The 15,488-nt window shown below is 43.5% G+C and overlaps 1 protein-coding gene across 1 annotated transcript in view; it reads right to left on the bottom strand.

The window, feature by feature from the left end:
- CCDC85C (coiled-coil domain containing 85C) overlaps nt 1-15,203 on the bottom strand; it is a 109,127-nt gene extending 93,924 nt beyond the window's left edge. The window contains exon 1 of the mRNA XM_054380686.1: nt 14,329-15,203. Coding sequence (XP_054236661.1) covers nt 14,329-15,040 — 712 coding nt within the window. The 5' untranslated portion in view covers nt 15,041-15,203. The remainder of the gene's footprint in view (nt 1-14,328) is intronic.
- Nucleotides 15,204-15,488: the final 285 nt, after the last annotated feature.

The following is a 15,488-nucleotide window of genomic DNA, read 5'->3' on the forward strand; positions in this document are numbered from 1 at the left end:
GGAGCAGGACCAGAGAAGGGCACAAAAATTATCAGAGGGATAGAACACCTCTCCTATAAGGACAGGTTGAGAGTGCTAGTGTTGTTGCCTTGGGGAGACCTTATTGAAGTCCTTCAGTACTTAAAGGGGGCTTATAAAAAAAGATGGTGACAGACTTTTTAGCAGGGCCTGTTGCGACAAGACAGAGGGTAATGGCTTTAAACTAAAACAGGAGAGATTCAGACTAGATATAAGGATCAATTTTTCACTATGAGGGTTGTGAAACACAAGGACAGTTTGCCCAGAGAAGTGCTAAGTGCCCCATCCCTGGAAACATTCAAAGTCAGGTTGGATGGGGCTCAGAGCAAGGCGTTTTTCACAGGCATCACTCTCATTGCCCTTTGACACAAGCAATTATCTCCTCCCAATCCCAGCTGACCTCACATTCCTTACCCACCTGCAACTCCCATGTAAAGATAACAGGAGTTCTCATTCATGTTAGCTTAGCTTCTTTGTTCTGGGCAAAGAAACTATGCTCATAATGCTCAGACTGATTTCATTGAAGTAAAGGATTAGCTTCAGTCTCTGTTGCATGGAGAACGAAAAGGCAAGCAAGAAATTACCGTCAAATAATTACAAGCTTCTTGCTTTACAAAGGATACCCAGAGGTTTGCAAAAACAACCCTTTTGCTGGATTGAATCTGCAGTAAATTTCTGAGATTGCCTCAGACACACACAGAAAGCCTACGGAGTCCTGCAGATAAGGCCCAGGATGGAGGGTTGGAAGATGAAAGTTCTGTTGCCTGCACTTTGCATACTTAGGCTTGTCAACATCCAAACCATAAAAAATGGGGAATAATGCTACTTCTTAGACTAATAAACATGCTATGAGGCCAAATTCATTAGTGTTTACAAAGCACTCCTAGACTCCTTATCTGGAAGGAGTTATACAACCATAAAGTATTATTCATGCTGTTCTAAGGCAGAAAAGTATGCATTACTGAAAATCCAGCAGTAGCTTTTCATGCCCCAGTAAGGTTTACTACACTGTCTTAATCTAATCATAAGCACTTCAGAATCCAGATCTGTCGTTCAAAACACACAGATCAGACTTCATCATTGAATAACCAACTGGGTCAGCAGTATAGAGGACAGGACATGACATACACACATATTTTTTTCCTCATTTATCTCACACATCTACAACTGAACAATCTGCAGTTTCAAACCTCCATTGTTATTGGTTTTCCTGCCATCTTGCATTACATCTGCTTAGGATTTCAACAGGTTCAAAACTCAAGTACTGTTTGTACATTTTAAAAGAGCTGAGACAGGAAGCAGCACAGAGATCAGGTCTACATGTTCTCCAGCATTTATCAAGCAAACTGGTTCCTTCGGGTGAGTTTTTCTGCCCAGTATTATTCTGGGATCTCCTTTGCTTGCAATTCTGAAAATGTATTCATAATGAGTGGTAGACTTGCTTTTGACTAGCTGATCAAAATACAATCTTTATAGCTCCAGGCACCATCATCAGTGCTGTACTGGAGGGAGTTCAATTCAGTTCAGTGAAACTGGCTTTAAAAACAGCAGCTAGCTCCCAAACCACATCTTTGGACTCATTTACTCCCTCTCCTCCTTTGGGCTGCTGCCATATCCTTTTGCAGTGGTCTCCAACTCCAACCTGAGCTGGGCAAGCAACTCTTGCAGTCCACTCTTCACTCATTGTGAGGACATCTTTTCTCACCCCCACAAATGTCAGCACAAGTACTGCATGAGAGCTTCATTTGAGCTTGACAGAAGTTCTCCCTCCAGCTGCCCTCTTGCTCTGCACCCTCCTGCAGCAGGTTGAGAACACTGTCACCTCAACAGCCTCACGTGCCAGGTCATACACTCCATTGTGCACAGCCCTTCCCTCCAGCTCTACAGATGTTGATTTCAACAGAAAAACTCTGTTCCTTTGTGTTTTACACAGTTTTGGTTTAAATGCGGATATTAAATCTCTCATTTTAAAAATAAAAGGTCAAATTCAAATACTGCCATCCTTAAACATAACATAGTCAGGGATTTTACCCTTTAGATAGCATTCCTTTGGCAAGGCTAGTCCAAAGTATTTCCCAAAAAAATACTGCATTTGTTTCACTTTGAACTGCCAGGAAAAAAAAAAAAAAAAAAAAAAAAAAGACAGCCCTCTAATTTTTATCCAAATAAGGCAGAATGAAAGGACAGGACAGCAGATTTTTAATGAGAAACCTTCCCTGGCCAACCTGGCCAAGATGCTATGAATTTCTGAAAGGAAAAGCAGCAGCCTCTCCAACTGCATCAGCTGCTGTTTACATGATCTGTTCCTTGTTTTGCAGGACTCTAAGCAGACTCGTCTCACAGTTGTGTGATTGGAAAGCTTGTTGGACCTATGCTGTCACCAACAGAGGACATTTACAGTTCTGCAATGATACTTTCTCAAGTACACAGTACTGTGGCAAGAAAACTAGCTAGTCACCTCAAATTCTACCAAGAGCAAAGACAGAATCATGTCCAGGATACTTAATACTCTAAAAACGCCTGTCCTTTGGACAGAAGATGCCTTTCAGGTATCCCAGGTGGATCTCCAAAAATCAAGATGCTCTGGATCACTTGTTATTGTACAAACTCTTGATGTGCTGCTGCAGAGCCAAACCAGGACTGTGACCTGCACATGACACCTCTACATACACACATATCCTTGGCTCTCACTTGTGTTAGGCAGCAGATGCTATTGCATTACAAAATGCTCCCTTTACTTCTAAGGAAACAAACCAAACACAAACCAAACACACAAAAAAAAAAAAAAAACCAAAACAAAACCAAAACCAAAACCATAGCTTTACTTTTAAGCAGAGATTAAACAACACTGCTGTTTAAAGGAATGTGTTTTTAAAGAACAAATTTGCAGAGAAACTTAACTATGCTTCTAGGGTTAACAAAAGGATTTGCATGATCCAGTTGCTCTTCCTTACTATGCCTGGAGTGATGGATGTGACTGAATACAACAATCCACTTAACCCCATAGGTTCTACACCCATCATTTTAAATAAATAGCATTAGTTCAGGGCAATTCTGTCTCTCCCCCTGCTTGATGTTTAGTTTTACATATAGAAAACATTTAGTGCATAGGGCAAACAACAAACAGGACTATAATTAGTCCTTTTGAACAGAGATGTTGTTTAACTTAACAAATTGAAAAGGGAGAAAGCAAATCTCGCACTATGTGGCTAGTGGCAAAGGCATAAAATGCCACTTTTCTGAGGTTCCTGCTCTAGTAATTACTTTTATACAAAGAACAGTGACTCATAAATCTGCTTTTTCGTAAAAATCTTGCACAAAAAGACTGCAATAAAAGAGCCTCTCCCCTTTTTCTTGGTCAATTTGAGACTGAAACAAGGTCTTTATGAGCTGTGGGAGTGGAAACTCATTAAGGTTTCAAATCCAAATGAAAATTAAGGCTTTTAACTTCCCATATTACTGATACTGACAACCTTTCATACATAATTGCCTAGGAAGAGTTACTGCAGTCTTGTCACCCTCCTAACAATTTGGCGATACGCTGACAAATAAAGCCTCCCTACAAATTCCACTACAGAAATGGGAATAAAAGCCCAAGGTGGTTCAGAAACATTGGGCTGACACCCAAGAGTGGCTTCGATGACTTTTCAGTCAGGGCTTGCTAGGAGTTATAAAATTATCAGCATCAGAAATAGAGCAATCAAGGGATCAGGTAAGAATTTAATTGGAAAGAGGAAAGGTGTCTTCAGCAATTATGGCAAAGCCATTGCTGGTTTGCAGTGACATGGGGAGCAACACGGCAAGAAGGATCTATCCTCTTTGCTGTTGTGATTCTTCACCTCAGCCAAAACTGCTCTAGGCTGCCAGAAGAACAGAGTTTTAAATAGACGTTTATAATGATACTCAACTGGGCACTGTATGGGAGTAAATAACAACAAATAATGTCCCCACACTCTGAAAGGTATTGAGGTAAGCAGCAGCATCTTTCTGCACTTGTCTCAGGCTGTAGGGAGGCAAAGACAGTTCTTTATCTTATTTTGCTTCTTGTCTTCTCATTTGGGAGAAGAATTAGTGTTTGAAAATTTTCTATTTTTGACAGTTGGATAGAGACCATCCATACTTTATCATCCTGCAGACCTAAGAGGTACATACAATACAAAAATAAACACCCCAATAGGTAAAGTGCTTTTATCCCAGTAAAGTTGAAACAGGATTTGAAGCAACTCCAAACCTGGAAATTAGGAATGTCTGGAGTTACTATACAGGCTGCTCCTTCCTTGCTAGCTCATTATAACTCAAAATTTGTGCTGTTTGTTATCACTGGTATCATAGCAATGGTCAGAGGCCCCATTTGAAGTAAGGGTCTAACTCTGTGGAGCACTGTATGAGCATGTTATAAACGACCCAGTGAATCAAAAGAAACTTGGAAAAGACAAAGGAAATACACTATCCCAGTCGTATAAAAGGAGAATCACAAATGACATCATTTAGCTAAGACTACATCAGAAAGTCATGCCAGTGAGAAAGCACAACAAATCTGCATCCCAATGCAGTGCTTTAAATTGCAAAAGCACCCATGCTTCTTTTGTTATTTTAAAGCTTACACCTAAAACAATACTACCTTAACTGACCTTGCAAAGAGGACCGTATTTTTACAAGAGGCCAGGAGACAAGCATGGGAAACTTCTAAATAAACTGCTCAGGATCCAGAAAGCAAATAGCAACACCAAAGCCTCAAAAAGAACAACTTTCAGATGATGGTTAAATACAGTCACATACATGCAGCTATATTAACACGGCCTGGAGGACTGAGAGCTGCAGAAATCTTTGTTTTTCCTGAGACCTGGAGTCACTCCAGAAGAGATCTCCACAAACAAGGCATACATTATCACGTTTCAAAACATCAAAGAGGAATAAACACACAGGCTTTAAAAACTGATCCCCGTTTTTTTCAGAGGTGCAAAAAGCAGTTAGGAGAATGAAAAGGGAAAACACTGCAAATATTGTCAGAACTAGATGACAGAAAGCCTGCCACACTGGCTAAAATACTCAACTGGTTTGTAGCCTCAAAAATAAGTATCACAAAGAAATGAATTAATAATTAAAATTAAGCAAGCAGGTACATAGGTATGCATAACAGCAAAGGACAGTCTGCACAGGAGTGAGTGAGTGACTCACTTCCATGATGAGTTTGAGTTGTAATCAGGAAAATGAACAAGGGGACATTTTATCAGTTTTTCCACAATATGCCATCTTTGTGTGATGCACGAGCCGTCAGTGAAGAACATATAACCTATAACTACATATCACATTCAACAGCAAACAAGCTTTTAACTCAGTGGAAGGGATTAAAAGCCAAGCAGATGCAAAGCAAGATCAAAGTTATATTCAGCTGCTGAGAAATATATAAATATGAGACTGCAAAGGTGATAAGAAAAGGAAACCAGGAAGACAAAAGAATATTGTACATCACAAAAGTGCTTTAAAATTGCACAAAAAAAATTTCAAGATTTTCTTAAAAACTTTGTTAGCACCATCAGCCCAAAATGAGTTATTTTTTTAATTACTGATACTCTACTAGTATCTGATGATGCTACTCTGGCATTAAGAAAAAAAATGGACTTTCATATAGGTTGTCCTGAAGACATTTCTACCAAAAACAAAAATGGAAGTGAAACAGTGAAAACATAGTTTGGGGGTTTTTGTTTGTTTTGTTGTTTGGGTTCTTTTCATGACGACAGTAAACAGCTGCACATATATAACACCAGCAGTAGTCCTGAGCTATTACCTAAATAGGCCAAATCACGTCCAGTTTATTCTTTCTGAATAAGAGACTAAAGAGAGTGTAAAGAGTCCAAATTTTAATTCCATTCAAGTTAATGCGCTCACAGTTACTTCACTGGGCACTAAGATGTAGTGTGTTACAGAGTGAATGAAATGTACCTTAGCAAGTAAAAATCTGCATGAAAGATGGATGTCAGTCTTCTGGAGACTGCTTAGCACTTAATGGCAAGTCAGAAACCAGGAATGCAGGTTTTAACCTTGCGTTTGTGATACTCAGCAACCTGTCCTCAAACGAACCCGGATGGAAGATGTGGGTAAGGACAAATTTTTAAATCTACTCAATCCCACTAGATGAGAGACTGACAGTAACCTCCTGCTGCAGTGGTTTCCATAGAAATATTAAGCTTTGGGGACTGGAAATTCTGTAAGGCTTACTTTATCTTCTCTGAAATAACAGTTTGTGTTTGCTGCTCTACTTTGAGTGGTCTTTAGCCTGATCCTTTCTTCTCCACAGGCCTTCTGTAGCAACAGGACAGAGCAGTGCCCACTCTGCAGCTCTTCTGACTGCACTGAAGCAAGGCTCACAGCCACACATAACCACCGCATGGTCTTGGCAAGGCAGGAGCAGGTCAGACATGACTGCAAACACCCAGGTATAGGCAGCTTTGGAGCATCCTGCTGTGCTGGAGGCCAGCAGCAGTAGTATCTCCTCTTACATTCCAGCCTGAGCCCTGCACCATCCATTTGCTCTACAGGCCACATCCTCCATTTCCCACAAACATTCCAATGCTGCTGACTCCCCTGTACATAAACGAAAACTCAGCAGCAGATGAGTTTGGAGATGAAATGGGGGAAAAGCAGCAGCATGCAGTCCTGAACATCACTGCAAAAGCTGGGGGATGGAGCAACATCTGAAGGGCTTTGCAGAGAGCTCCAGCTTTGATTGAACTAATTCTGCCAGCAACTGGGTTGACACAACAGCACAAGACAGCTAGCGTGTCACCCCTGTGACTGCAGATTGCAGCTGGCCAAAGCCCTGATGCCGTAAACCAGGCACTCCCTACCTGTGCTCAATCCACTACAGACACCACAGGCTTCTCTCACCCCACCCACTCCAGGCAAACAGGAGACATTCCGTCCCACAAGCCTGTAGGAAAAGCCCATGTGGATGACAAGCTAATTCATATTACATTTACGATAACTTCAGTCTTGCTGCAAGGGTCCTGAAGTTGAGGGTCTGCAGCCAGTTTCTAAGCTAGGCAATACTGACAATATTTAGCAGAATGCTTTGGAGCACCCATTCCCAAATCTAACTGATAAATAACCTGCAATCTACTTCAAGGACTAAGAACTTTTACAAAGGCTTTTACCAGGAAAGTCCCTGAGCAAGGTGAACATTTGGCAACATCACTGCTTGGAGAAATAAGAAGTCAGTACAAGCCATGAGCTTTCTGAGGGGCAAACAGGAAGCAATTTAAGGGAAGGAAGAGTATGCATATGCACAGGGACCTGTATGCACAGGGACTGAAGTAACCTAGTATAAATGGTCTTAGCCCAGGCATGAGTCACTAGAAAAGTATTCAAAATAACCTGTACAGCAGCCTTCAATTGCTACGGTGATAAACGTTTCCTAATGCCTATGAGCAGCTGAGTCCTGAAGTCCACACACTCACTCAACTAACATAAACACTCATTATATTAAAAAATAAAATTAAGTAAAAAATCACAAATTATTTGCGGCCATTATAATCCTTGCTCAGATCAAGGCTTGACTTGCACTCTCATTTCGGCAGGGAGTACTGTGCTCACATTGCAGTCAATTCAGAAGATGGAGCTGACTTTGGGTTTTTCTTCACAATTCAGTAGGCAAGGGAAAGAGATCCCCTGAGACAGTGTTACTTTTTCTGCCAGGAGTTATCTATTTGCAGAAGTGGGTCAACTTTCTCTTGGTGGACATGTTAGTGTGCGAGTGCCTAGCAGCGCTGCCTGTGAATTTCTGCCTGCTCCGCGCGCAGAGGAACCTCTCCACATAACTATTTATGGCAGCCAAGTGTTTCATGAACTGCAGCAAGCTAACCACAAGGAGATGATGACATTTGGTGACAGGGCAGGATGAATTCTGGCTGGCAGACAAAAAGTCAGGTTAAAAATACAGAATGCAGAAGCAAATTCAACCAGTTGCTGCTAATTTGCAGGAAAACTGGGCATATAGTCCCCACTTCTCTCTTCAACACAAGCAACATCATGTGTTTGGCAGTGGGTTGCATTAAGGCCTGATTGTGAGCTTGGTAAGGACTTCAGCCTTCCTTGGGCCAAGCCTTTTTAGTGTATGTTAAATAGGCTTATTTGCCTTATTCCAAACCACCTGATGTATACTAGATGTTTTCACCAGTTTAAGCACATCATCTCCACCTCACAAACCAGTTGGATTTGCCATTGTCCATCTTTGAGCTGCCAGAGCATCTCCAAAAGGCAGCCTCGATACAGAAGGATGCCACAGGTTCAGTCTAAGGGGACAACATGAGAAGACCCTGAGTGTCTGTGACATGGTCTGTGTGACATGCAGGGCCACAGCCATGCTGGGGCAGATGAAAAGCCCAATGCCTCCCAGGGTGGGCCTCCAGTATCACCCAGGTTTCATGGATGTGGTCAGCCTTGTCCCCACAAAAGCATTAGCCCTCAAGATCTTGGGTGCCACACTTCTGTTAGTAGTGCTCACACCCCTCATCTTCACATACACTGAGTGTAACACTTGCCAGGGCTGCATTTTGGGTTCCCATGCCTGCCACTTAATTAGATCATCATTTCATTCGATCCTCAGGTTTATTTGATTAAATGCCTCCAGAGGACCAAATCATTTACATGTAACCAACACAGTTTATTCCCCTTATTTTGATTGCTTTTGACAAGTGTAAGTGGATAATTACTTCAAAGGCCCGCAGAAAAATTGCTTTTTAATCAATAGAAGTTTTTCTCCTTCAACAGGACATCTGAGAACAAGATATCTCTACAGATAATCAAAAGAAGAAAACAAATTTGAATGTACTACTATATAGAATATATTTCCAGATACGGCTCAATTTTAGTATCTAGTTTAAGTGTCTTAAGCCTTGTTTATCAGGCACACCAGGTACCCTGAAGTTTGGGAGCCTTGCAGGCTGGCACACAGGCACCACCCCAGCAAGAAGGCAGGAGTGGACAATGACAAAGATGCTTCAAGTGGAGCACTCCACTTCAGCCCCTTGGATGCGCATCCAGTGATTACTGGCTACAAGAAACTCAAGCTGTATCCTTCATGTTTGAGAATTTATCACTGATAAGCCTATTAGGAGAACTCATTGCCCAGAAGAGATAGAAACAGGTGTTTCTAGATCTAGGGTACCAGCCCAGGGCAGGTTTCCTGGCTTTATCACAAGGAACCTATGGGAACCCAAATACTGATGTATTAAATACAGCAGTATCAAAGAAATGTCAAAGCAATGTTCAGAGGATTACAAGTGGTCTTGATATATAAAATATTGGTTAAGTAGCCAAACCTCTGCTCAAGCACAGCAGGGGCACCAAGCTCTGAGAGGTCTCCCTCACACAGAACAGGGGTTTCTCTGAGTCAGGCTCCTGTACCCACGTAGAGTGGAGACTGCAAGGGGTGGCATCTGGCTGCTACTGAGAGATTACCTTTCAGCAATCTCTTTCCTCAGAGCTAGCACAGCTGCACTGGAAGAGTGGACAGTGGTCATGACACCACCTTTAACAGGACTCATCTCACCTGATTTTAGATCATTGTATATTAACTAGCCATCAGGAGTTCCCTTCCATCAGCAGAAAGAACATGATTAGCACAGACTCTTCTTCCTCCAAAGCAGACAGCTGACATAGATCATGACACCAAACTGCCTTACTCCACATGGCCGATAAAGGAAGCCCAGGGGGAGATATCTCAATCAAATGAAGTGAACCTCACTTTTTGCTTCTGTCCCTGCATCTTCTCATCTCAAAGGCCTCACTAATACACCACAGTAAATAATATGCACATTGATTACAAATACACTAATAAAAACAAAGCACTTTGGCCTAAAGAGTCTGCGAAGAAGAGAAGAAATAAGTACAGGGTAGCTGCATATCCAATCAATATCAACCCACAGGGAACAGCCATTTCTCTTTGCCACCATTTTAACTGTAATATATCGTACTCTCTAGGTAAATATGTGGACATTTACAAGTGGGAATCAATAGAAGCAGAGATCTTCCCATCCCCTCACTTGAAGAGACCATTCTGCTGTTGGAGCAGACAACAGCAAAAGGCCATAGATTAATCTCTCTGCTACTGCTGGCTATCTGCCATATCTACAGGTTTCTTCTGGGCCTCTCTGATCACTTTCTAGGTGTTGATGCTTTTAACAATTTAAAACAAACAAAACCAAAACCAACCAACCAAACAAAAAATGTTCGCATTGATAAAGAAATGCATTAACATTTTACCCAACTGGAATAAAGCAAACACTCATTTTGGTAACCCAGAGCAAACAGTTTGAGTGGAAAGCGACTGAGAAGTTCTAACAACAATCAGTTGATGGGGGAAATAAAAAATAAGCCTGCATGCACAGGAATTTGTCCCAGGCATATCCCCAGCTAGTGAGTCTGTATGCCTGTAGGCTTGCAGAGGGGTAAACAGTTGTCCCAGTCAAATCTAGATAAGGCTGAAACCAGTGGAAGCTGTTGCCCTGGCCTCAGGGTGCTTTGAGTCACTTTTCCCAATGTTCCCACATACCTCAGAGTCCAGGGACACATCCTATAATACCTGAAGGTTTTTTCCTTCCCTCAGGTCATGTTAATATCTCCCAATCTGGCTGCCTTTTTTTTTTTTTTTCCCCCCCAGAAACTTAATTCTGTCAGGAACCAAGCAGTAGCTATGGGCATCACTTGAATGGGGCTGCCTAAAGCTGGATGGGAAGAAAGACTACTTATGCATGCAGAGACTCCCACTATGCATACAAAGAAATCCAAAGCATTCACAAGCACAAAACCTCAATTTCTGTCCTGGGTCAGTGGGTAGATTTATGGGAACTGTGGCATATCACTCAACACCAATGCAACTGGACAGTTCCCATTGCATAGCTTCAAGATGGCCCTGTTCCATAGACCAACTACCAGCTGACATGTGGAGAATGGAAATACCACTTACTTTCAGACTGAGCACACTTCCTCTTGGCTCTCAGCAGAATATCCAAAGCTCAAAAGATTACAGATGTGATCTAATATCAGCCATGTTCACACTATCAGTTATACCCATTGCCTTATCTTCCATGACTGGATAACTAATCATCAGGTTCCAGGTAATCAGCTTCCAAAAAGCCAATTTATAAAAGTAAATAGCCTTCAGAAAAGGGACTCAAAGGTGGATTGCAGGTTGGTTCCATTTTTTCTTTTTAAAACTTGTACCATTTATAGTGAATTCATGCCACAAAAGTAGAGTTCATCACCTCACATTGGGGTAGGTCACAGGCCCAAATAAATCAAGCCCTGGTTTACTAACTCGCTTCCAAAGGATTGCATAGAGTAAACCAAAAAAATATTTCATTCACCTTTGTCCACTTAGGTTTCATTAAAATGCTACCTCCCTAGGAGTGTAGCCACCATATTCTTGACTCCTTTAGAAAATCACTAAACAAGAGAAGCATCCTGCGTAAAACCTGGAAAACCAGAGCACCACACAAAGCCCTATCGGTACCACTAGCAAGGACTGCACATTTCAGGACTTTCCACTTTTCCATATGCACAGGTGCTCTAGCAAACAGTTCACTATGCCTCCACAAGTTGTCCAAGGCTTCTTACTACAGATCCCAATTTCTGCCCTGCATTCGAGATTCCCCTACACTAAGAAATCACACGAAGGCTATTTGCTGCTGTACTACTTGAGCTGGCCAGGCAGTTTCTGCTTTATCCACCAGTTAGTTATCCAGTGTTTTTAATAAACACTGCAAACCAGACTGAATTCTGCAACCTAAAAATGAAAAGACACACTTTCCTTCCCCCCTCTCAATTTATCCCAGGACACAAAAAAAATATACAAAGGCTGAGATCTAGGCTGTATGCATGAAAGGCAGAGATGGCACCAGGAGAGATGGAAGAATGCACACTGCCAGGGCTGCTCCGTGTCAGCTCCACTACCCACTTGACTTCTGGGTTTGCTTTTCGCGTTTGCCCGCCCTGCACTGCCACACGGTCACAAGACTAACAGAACTGCTGCATGGTCCCAGGCAAGCCCCTATCCCACAATTCCTGCCGTCAGTCAAAAAAGGGGCCGATAAGCTTCTTATTTGCATATGTATTGGAGAGGCACTTCTAGGGAAATAGCCTCGCTGAATGCCGATGTTATCTGAGAACGACAACTATTCAAGTCATTCTACAGCTTCACTACCTAAGAGGAGAAATCGGGCTTGTTTGCATCTTTACAAGCATTATTAGTTTTAAAAGAGCTGATCCTATCTGTCTCACCCTCAGAAATGAAGTAGCAAAGAGCTAGCTTCAGTGCTTCCCACAGACCATCTTCCAAAGGCACCCTGAAACCAGAAGTCACATCTGAAATGCTTGAGTCTATGCTCCTCCTTTCTACACAGGAGCAGAAGAAAGGGTGCAGGGGCACGCATGGAACATACACGTGTGGACGCTCTACCATTCCTCCCTACACAGGGTAGGACATGAGACTCAGCTCTCAGTCCCCTCCAAAAGATGCTGCTGGGCACTGTCCTAAACACAGAGTCTGAGGATGGCAATGAGGACTGAGCTCTGAAGCAGAGGTTTTCCTCTTCATGCAGACAGGGATGACTCGAATCTCCTGTGATGAATCTCACAGTGCCTTACACCGGGTTTAAGGGATAGCTCTGAGGCCATGGAGGTGTCCCATATGCACAAAAGTCCTGAGTTAACAGGAATTAAGTCAACTGGCTTTGTCCTAGTCAGCTGTCAACACTTTAAAGGCATATGGTCCAAGGTTCATGAACCAGAACAGTTTGTACCCAAAACAGTAACAGTACATTCAAAATCTGCCAAGTGCTTTTCAGGCCTCTGTGCAGAGCAATCAATATTTTATGAAAATAAAATGAAGGCACATCAGGAGCGTAAGTTATCTTCAGATTTAGAAGCCAGATACTTATGATTTACAATGCTCTAGGAGGGAGGAACAGAAAGTGAAAAAAAAAAAATCCAACCAGACATTTAAAGATGCCTGCTTTACCCTGTAACATCTGCTGACTGGATCCCCCTTGAAACCAGCAATCCTTGTCTGACTGAGGTGGCCAGAACATCTCTAGCTGTGAGTAGACTCATAGGACTGTGAATAGAATATCTACAGTCTTGAGAACTGGTTTGACTGGGCTGCATGCCCTCAGATCTTTTAGGGCATAATGTCTTGCTATAAATCACCAAAAAAAGGACCAGCACACCCTGGTCTCACCAGCACTATCAAAAGATCTGGTTGCTGAAGACATGGTTATCTGGTAAACACCTCCACTGCTGACATCAGTTAGAACCAACCTCTGAGATTCCAACCTCATCTCTGTGCTTGAGGGAGGACAAAGGATAGCCCAAACAGAAAATAGTCTTCTCTGGTTAGAAAAGAGGATTAAGAACATTAAAATAAGTCTTGTACATAACAATTAATTAGATTAGTGCCTGCTTCAATTCCTGCTGAATCCTCTTGGCCAAACTGCTCCTAGAAGTCAAGCATTTGGTCTTGTTGGTTTCAAAAGTTACATTTTAAAGGGATTCTAGTATTATTACTTTTACGCCTGATCACTATTAGACAAGTGAAACTTTGCTTGAATACAAACTGTTAGAGGAAGCGTGGCACGATTTCACAGTGGAGCTTGTTTCTAACTTTAATGACTAGGTTGAACAAAATTGTGACTACAGCATCCCTTTGACAGCAATCTCCTATGTACAAGGCAACCTCCTCTTTCCAAAGCAGAGCAGGGAAACGGAGGGGAAGCTGAGTTGCACCTCTCCAAAACTTCTGAGTATGCCAGAGCAAGTCTGCACTGACAGACCATAGAGCTAACAGGTGACAATGCTCTGTGGGGCAAACCTGCATTTTCAACAGATGCTTTCAAAATCTCATCCAGGCTCTTTATGAAACTAGCAAACCAACAAGCCAAATGTAAAGCAAAATATGTGAAGGATGAGAGAGAGAGAAAAGAGAGAGATGGAAAAATCAGTGTTTATTTAACCCTGAAAACCTAGTCTGCTTCTCCTCAAAAAAACCCCAAACCAAACAGAACAAAACACCATCCCGCCAAAAGGCTCCAACCTTTAGCCATCGGCAACACGGCACCGCCATCCCCCTGCACACAGGTGCTACCCACCAGCCCCCAGGGCTGCTCTTGTGAAGAGGTGTCCAAGGATGGGCAGGAGCAGGGGTAGCAAGGACTATCATCTTTGGCACCCCGAAACCCACTCCCAGGGGGGAACTGGACCTGCCGAGGAGAGGTGGCACCTGCTGCCAGCGGTGTAGGAGGGGGAGAGGCTTACCGTTGAGGCCGTTGGGGATGCTCCGGTGGTGAAGGGGTGCAGACAAGTCATCCATAGATCTCCGCATGGCCCCGGCCTTGCTGTCACTGGCCTTGTGGTGGTGGAGGTGATGATGATGATGGTCGGGGCTGCCCGCGCTGCCCGTGCTGGAGGTGCTGCTCCCGTCCCCCACGTCCCTGGTGGCCGAGCCGCCGTTGAGGTTGGTCAGGCTGGCCTGGCTGTCGATAGAGCTCCGTGAGCCGGCACCGCTCCGTTCCTCGTCCAGCATGAGCACCATCTCCTTCAGTTCCACGTTCTCCCGCAGGAGAGTCTCCTGCCTTGCCTCCAGGTCCTTCAGCTTCTGCTGGTACATGCCCACCTCCTTCCACATCACGCTGGCCGTGTGCCTCCCGAAGCGCTGCCATTCCCTCGACAGCTTCTTGCCTTTCTGTCGGTCGTCATCTAAGAAGCAGCAGAGCTCCCTCAGCTCCTGGTTGTCGTCCTGCAACTTCTGGTTCACCTCCTTCAGACCGCGGATCTCGTGCAGGTGGAGCTGCAGCCGCCGGTTCACGTCCTTCATTAAGTTGCCGTGTTCCACCATTAAGTTCATCTTTTCATTCTCCACTTTCCTCAGTCTTTTCACCAGCTCTTCTTTGCTCCACCTCAGCATCTCCTCTTCCGAAATTTTGCTCAGGTCTTCTTTAGACCCTTCCAGGGAATTTTTTGCCATCATCTGTGCCTAGGCAGCGTTTGCTCTTACGCGGTAACAAATGGTTCGGGTTATTCAGATTATTTTGTTCGCCTGATTTCCTGGGACTAAAAATCACTGCAGCATCTCGAGGATGAAATATTATAGTCCGTCTCAGAGCGTTGGACAAGGAAGAAGAACAACGCCGGACTGGAAGATCTGCTCCCCCACGGACCCCATAATAGTAAAAAAAAAAAAAAAAAAAAACAAAACCACCCACAAAAAACAAAACCCGAGGCGCGGGAGGAGGAGAGGGGGGGACGCGGAAAAGAAAGGGGAAAAAAAAAAAAAGGCGGCCCCCCACAAGGGAACTGGGGCGACTGGGAGCCAACCCCTGTCCCCTCCAAGCGAAGACTCCGCGGAGGATCGGCCAACTTACCCCGGGCAAAACAACTACGCGGTGGCCGGTCTCCCCGCCGCGTCTCTGGGCGCT

The sequence above is a fragment of the Indicator indicator genome, chromosome 4, assembly GCF_027791375.1.
Source record: "Indicator indicator isolate 239-I01 chromosome 4, UM_Iind_1.1, whole genome shotgun sequence".
NCBI classification, from domain to species: Eukaryota; Metazoa; Chordata; class Aves; order Piciformes; family Indicatoridae; genus Indicator; species Indicator indicator.